General features: G+C 43.9%; 1 protein-coding gene across 1 annotated transcript in view; it reads left to right on the top strand.

Annotated features, from left to right (window-relative positions):
* The first annotated feature begins 175 nt into the window (after positions 1–175).
* Positions 176–6000, top strand: part of RIMS1 (regulating synaptic membrane exocytosis 1) — a 478148-nt gene continuing 472323 nt past the window's right edge. The window contains 1 exon segment of the mRNA XM_077767235.1: positions 176–339. Within this exon segment, the coding sequence (XP_077623361.1) occupies positions 176–339 (164 nt within the window).

The raw sequence follows: 6000 nt of genomic DNA, 5'->3' as shown, positions 1-6000 counted from the left end.
GGAAGCCTGGGTTCTCTCTCTTCCCGGCTCTGCTGCTGCCGCCGCCGCCGCTCCTCCTCCTGCTGCCGCCGCCAGGAGGGCTCCTCTGTGAGGAGAAGCAGGGGCGCAGCTGCTGGGCGTGAATCCGAAAGGTGAGAGCCGGGGAGCCAGAAGAGGGGGCGGGCAGGCCACGAAAATGTCCTCGGCGGTGGGGCCCCGCGGTCCTCGCCCACCCACGGTGCCTCCCCCCATGCAAGAGCTGCCCGACCTGAGCCACCTGACCGAAGAGGAGAGGAACATTATCATGGCAGTGATGGACCGGCAGAAGGAAGAAGAGGAAAAAGAAGAAGCCATGCTCAAGTAAGCCACCCCTGANGGGGGCGGGGGGGCAGGGTTTGAGCAGGGAAGAGGTTAGGGGGACAGGAGGAAGGAGGGGATGCCACCGAGCGGGGAGCCCAGGAGCCAGGAGAGGGTGGCTTGAGGCTGGGGTGCAGAGGAGGATTGGGTGGAGAGGGACCACCCTGAGGGTGGGGTATGCAGAAACTGAGAAGAGCTGATGCCGCCCAGATGGAAGGGCCCCGGGCTGGGAACAGGTTAAGGGCCAGGGGATGAGTGGAAGAAGGGAGGTGGGATGCATGAAGAGGTGCTGAGAACAGCTCCTCTTCTCTTTCTGGAGTTGTTCAGGAGGTTGGGGTTACCCCAGTGAAGGGTGCCAGTATTTATATAAGAAAATGTTTATTTGAGTGTTCATTTTGGTACTCATTCATCTCCAGATCAAGATTGGGTCTTTTTTGGGCAGTTGCCATCTTTGGTAACCTGCCTCCCCAGCTTCTCTTTAATCTTTTAGTCACAGTCTTCTTCACAGAATACCTGTGTGAAGACACATTTTCTTACCCATATACAATGCCATTGGCAAGACAAAGTTTTAAATAATGGGAGAAGCTGATGGGGACCCTGGCCTGAATAAAATAGAGGTTCCTCTTTACTCGTTTCCAAGAGACCTCTGGGGCCTGCTCAGTTTCTGGTGGAAGCAGTACAATAGGGGATCGAATATGTGCACACATCACCCCCTTCCTTAAAGACTATCAGCCCTTGGAAGGTTCTCTGTCTAGTGCCTCGTTTCCCCCTGTCTGGGGAGGGGAGGGGGCTTGTTGCTGGTGGTGCAGGGGTGTGTGACACTGCCTGTGCTACTGCTTATCAGAGACTCAAACAAAACTGCTTACAAGGTACTGGCATCCAGGCTGGGTTTTCCTTGCTCCTTAGCATCACCCACAGAGTGGAGCTGAAGGGGACTTCAATCTTGCCTTCCCTTGGGAGGTCTTCTTGTATTCAAGAAAGTTTTCAACTTGGGGGTAAAGGAATTTGGAGACCCTGAGTGGGACTAATTCGTTGGTGTCTCCCGTTTAGACCAGAAGGTGTATCTGGGGGCAGAGGATTGGCATGAAAAGCCAAAGGGAACCTGTTGCATCTGGAGTTAGCTGAGAGCAAAAATGGGGCAGGGAGGGAACAGGCGTGACACCCAGGCACAGAGCACACCCATCAGGGCCTTCCCCCCACCCCAAAGGACTGCCTCTTGAAGAGAAGATGCTGCCACTGAAGGTTTCCTCTGCTTCATCTCAGTGCAGCAGTGCCTGGAAGGAAAGGAAGGGAGGGAGGCTGCATTCCCAGACTGCTGGGTCCCCACAAATGTAACTGCCACCGAGATGGGAGAGGGGGATATTGAGCAAGTACTGTGGGTGCTGGGTCACAGCAAAAGAGTAGAAATCCAGTCATTCCTGCCCTTTCATTGTAGACTCAAAGGGTCCATGAACTCGGAAGGCCAGAGCTGGCCTTGTTCTATAAAGAGCAGCAGGTTTCTGGATTCTGGGCTCCTTGTCCTCCAAAAGACAAATACTTTAAGCCTGCTGGCTCAAGGGGGGCAGAACCCTTGTTAATCTGCTGCCTGTCCCTAATGCAACAATGGCATCCTGGTGCTGCAGGCTTCCCCTCTTCTGAGACTGGAAGTAATGGATTGTGTCTGATGGTGCTGCTGTTTGTCTGTCTGGTTGTCAGTCTGTCTGTCCTCACTGGTTGCAGTCCCTGCCACCTGTCCCAGACATCTTTTTTATGCTGGTCAGGATTTACAGGTTGCTACTGTCCCTTTTGGTGTTCACTGCAGATAGCAGGTGGATGGAGGCCTCCAGCAGCCAGTGGAAAACATGAACTGCTGCTCAATGGTGTCTGACTAGGAAGGGGAAGGCATAGTGCAAGTAGTGGCCATCACTTCTTTGTTGGCTGTTTTAGGATGGTGGAGAGTGAGAGGTTTTAAGTGGGAAAGGGCGAGTTTTAGGACAGAATTCCAAATCTGCAAGCTGCCTAAGGATAGCATGATAAGAATGTATGGGCTCATATGGACAAATAAAAATGAAGAACACCGTCTAATGCTCATGTCTAAAACATCTTTCCCGCTGCTGTTCCTGTGACTGCTTCGCACTGGCTTGCAACTATTGTTCCTTTATTGCAAAGATTCACAGAATATCGCAGTATGTGATGCTGTTATACAACAGCCCTCTATAATCCCAGACCTCTGCATTAACTTTATCAATCAGCCTCCTCTGTTAATGTCTTGGCCTTTTGTACAGTGGCAGACTGGTGAGTGTTTTGGAATCCCAGTTTGCTGCCATGTAAGTGTGTCATATTGTCTGCAATTAGTGGAACAGTGCTGTACTTTCTTCTAGAGGGCACTTTATGTCTTAAAAACTGGTGATTGTAGAGGCTATTCAGATGACATACATATGTGGGAACTTAATGACACAGTCATAGGTGGTGGCCTTTCCTAAACTTTGAATAAAAATAGATTGGAAAACATGATGCTTTTCACAGGGCATTGAAGTACTGTATTTGTGAAATTAGAGATAAGTTCTTACAGTGATGCTTGGTCCATCATATCACATATCTGAGAAATTCTTTTCACAACAGGCCCTGCAAAGGTAAAGTTCTGGTAAGAGCAGTTAGACTTAAAATTCACTTTTGTTCAACACTGTAGAACCATCACCTTGAGCTACCCAGTGTGCATGTTCTCACTCTCTTACTAATGTGTACAAGTATGTAAGGCATTGATAGAAGATAGAAAACGGATAGGTGAATATGCCAAAGAAAGATTACAAAATACCAATTAAAACATATTTGTATAGTTTCATCAGCCTTGATTATAAATTACTACCCGAATCTGTTCTTGATAATATCTTTAAATGTGTGTAAATGGAAAAGAATAATCAAACTGACTTTTACCTCAAGATTTCGGAAAGCTTTACTCAAAATTATAAGTACTTTGTCATAAAAATAATTCATTTAATTGACAGAGTGCACTAATTTATTTATTTTTTTTAATATTTTTATTTATTTCTAGGAGAGAGAGACAGCGTGAGCAGGGGAGGGTCAGAGAGAGAGGGAGATACAGACTCTGAAATAGGCTCCAAGCTCTGAGCTGGCAGTCAGCACAGAGCCCGACGCGGGGCTCGAACCCACGAACCGCGAGATCATGACCTAAGCGAAAGTCGGACGCTTAACCGACTAAGCCACCCAGGCGCCCCCAGAGTGCACTAATTTAAAAAACCATGCCATGTAACTAGAAATAGTTGACTCCTGCAAATAATTCTTAATAATTGATTTGATTTTCTGCAAATCAGAGGTCTTTTCTTAATCTTAATAGGGCTTATGGGTGGTGTGTGTGTGTGTGTGTGTGTGTGTGTTCTGGAGGCTTTTTGAAACCTAACTTCCTCAATGAATACTCTTTCAAGTAACTGTCACCAGACACCATGAGCCAATATATTACATGAGGTGAAAACTGCATTATCTGGGACCTAAATCAGAGAAGATCTCATTAGATCTAAAATCTTATTCCTTTTTTATAAAAGCTTCATAGAGAAAGGAGTTACAGAATAGTAAGAGAAGAGAAAAAATAGAAGCAGAGAGTTGAAGGGATGGTCTGAGGATAGGAATCGGGAACCATATTGAAATATTTAATAAAATTACTAACATTTATTGAGCATTTACCTCATGCTGGCCATTATTCTAAGTGGGTATTGAATCAAATGCCAAATAGTTGAACTATGCTCAAGTTTAATACATGCATATTTGGATTCTCACAACAGCCTGCACAGAAGGTAAGTCAGGTCATATAATCCTCAAATCCTTATTCTACACTCAGAGTTCCAGTAATACCCTAAGCTGACTCACATTACATGGCCCAACCAGTATTCAAACCCAGACCTTTTATTCTAAGTTCGAATACTTTTCCATACCCTACACCGTCATCCTACCAATAAGAAGCTTGCATTTCATCTACCTTTACCTTGAATTAATTTCTGCTCTTTCCTCAGAGAAGTAGTTTTGCAAAAGATTAGGCTGATTTAGTAGATCAGCTGCTGATTATAGGAGGGCCTGGAGCTTTACTTACACTCTTAATAGAGTTTTCCTGTGGATTGAGGGCAAGGGAATTGCCCCCAGTTTTAAGAAAATAAAAAGCATAATACTTTGGTGGAAAGACCATTAACTTTGGGTCCAACCATTTTGGGTGTTCTAGTACCCATTCTGCCAAATGTGGGTAAAACAATTAAATGAGAGATTCTATGAGGTTCTATTTTTCTTACAAGTTCTGCGACTCATGGTATGAATTGGTTTATAAAGAGTGTTGACTTCAGACTTCTCCACTCTCTTAACAAGTTATCTAGCACTAACTTTTCAGACATCCATGAAGTCTACTTCCTTCATGAAAGGAGAAAGAAAATAGAAGTAGAACTCTTGTTAACAGCAGCTTTTCTTCCTCCTTTTTCTCCCTCCAACCAATTATAACATTGTGGCCTAAAATGTATCCACAAGACTCAATATGAGAGACCCTGATTAGCAAGTGGGAGGAAAAAGGAAAAGTAGATGGGGCATCTGGGAGGAGAGCAGATAGAGACCCAATGGATGCAGGTATCGTGTTTTCATTGGGGTTTGCAAAGATTTTCATATCTCATGCCCAGAAATATTATCTCATGTTGCTGAGGCAGGGATGGGTAAGAAGGAAAAGGAGGCAGGCAAAGAGTAATGAGGAAACCCTGCTAACCTATCAGCTACTGTCTACCATTTTTGAGATGTTGTGTTAAATAGAAAAGGGGAAGAAAACTCATCATTTTACTTGGAGGCTAGTCTCCTTTACACCATTTATGGATAGGGTTAACTTTAGAGAAGGTTAACCATGAACTCTATTGGAGTTTTCTTTCAATAGAAATCTATCTTAGTAAATGTGCATGCCCAGGACTGAGTTCCCAAATGTTTCTGGAGAAAATATAGTAAAGGGAAGTCTTAAAAAATGAAAGACATGAGCAGTTATCAAAGAGAATGGAGGGAAAGAGACATAACCATTAGTTCACATTTTTGCTAACATGGCTTGAGTTTCTTTTAACTTGTATGTATTCTTTCTTAACCAGAAGTGAGGAGGCACCATCATTTAAATAAGTAGATTACTAAATTTGAAATAGAATATGGAAACCAGTGTGGGCTCTATGTGCTACTGCTGACTTGAATAGAAACACAACATCTTGGGAGTGTTATTTGCTCAACTTGTTAAATGAGGAGAATGATTTGTCTTAAACCTGTGCAGTAAGCTTCCTGGAGAGATATCAAATAAGAATTCCTGAAATAATATTATTATTCTCCCACACCTGGAACATACAGATGGATGAGGTTGCTGTACCATGGATTATAGAGTCCATTATATTGCATTTTATATCTCTTTATGGACAAGTTTATATTTTTTAAACAGCTTTTTATGTTTTGTTCTGTGTATGAGTTAGATATTTTAGAGCTGGTCCTGCAAGTTGAAGTAAATTTTCCTAGGGCACATGACAAGAGTAATAGAACCCAGAACTCATGTGCATTGACTCCAAGTCACTAGTCCTCTTGCAAGTCTTTTTTAAAAGTACATCAAGACGTGGGTAATAATACAGGGTTTGTTTTTCTGTTCTATTGGTAGGAGGTGGTGGTGGCGGTACTAAC

This window comes from Crocuta crocuta, unplaced genomic scaffold (assembly GCF_008692635.1).
Source record: "Crocuta crocuta isolate KB4526 unplaced genomic scaffold, BGI_CrCroc_1.0 scaffold518, whole genome shotgun sequence".
Taxonomy (NCBI): Eukaryota; Metazoa; Chordata; class Mammalia; order Carnivora; family Hyaenidae; genus Crocuta; species Crocuta crocuta.
Note: the sequence above shows the minus strand (reverse complement) of the source record. Positions and strands in the feature narration are given on the sequence as shown.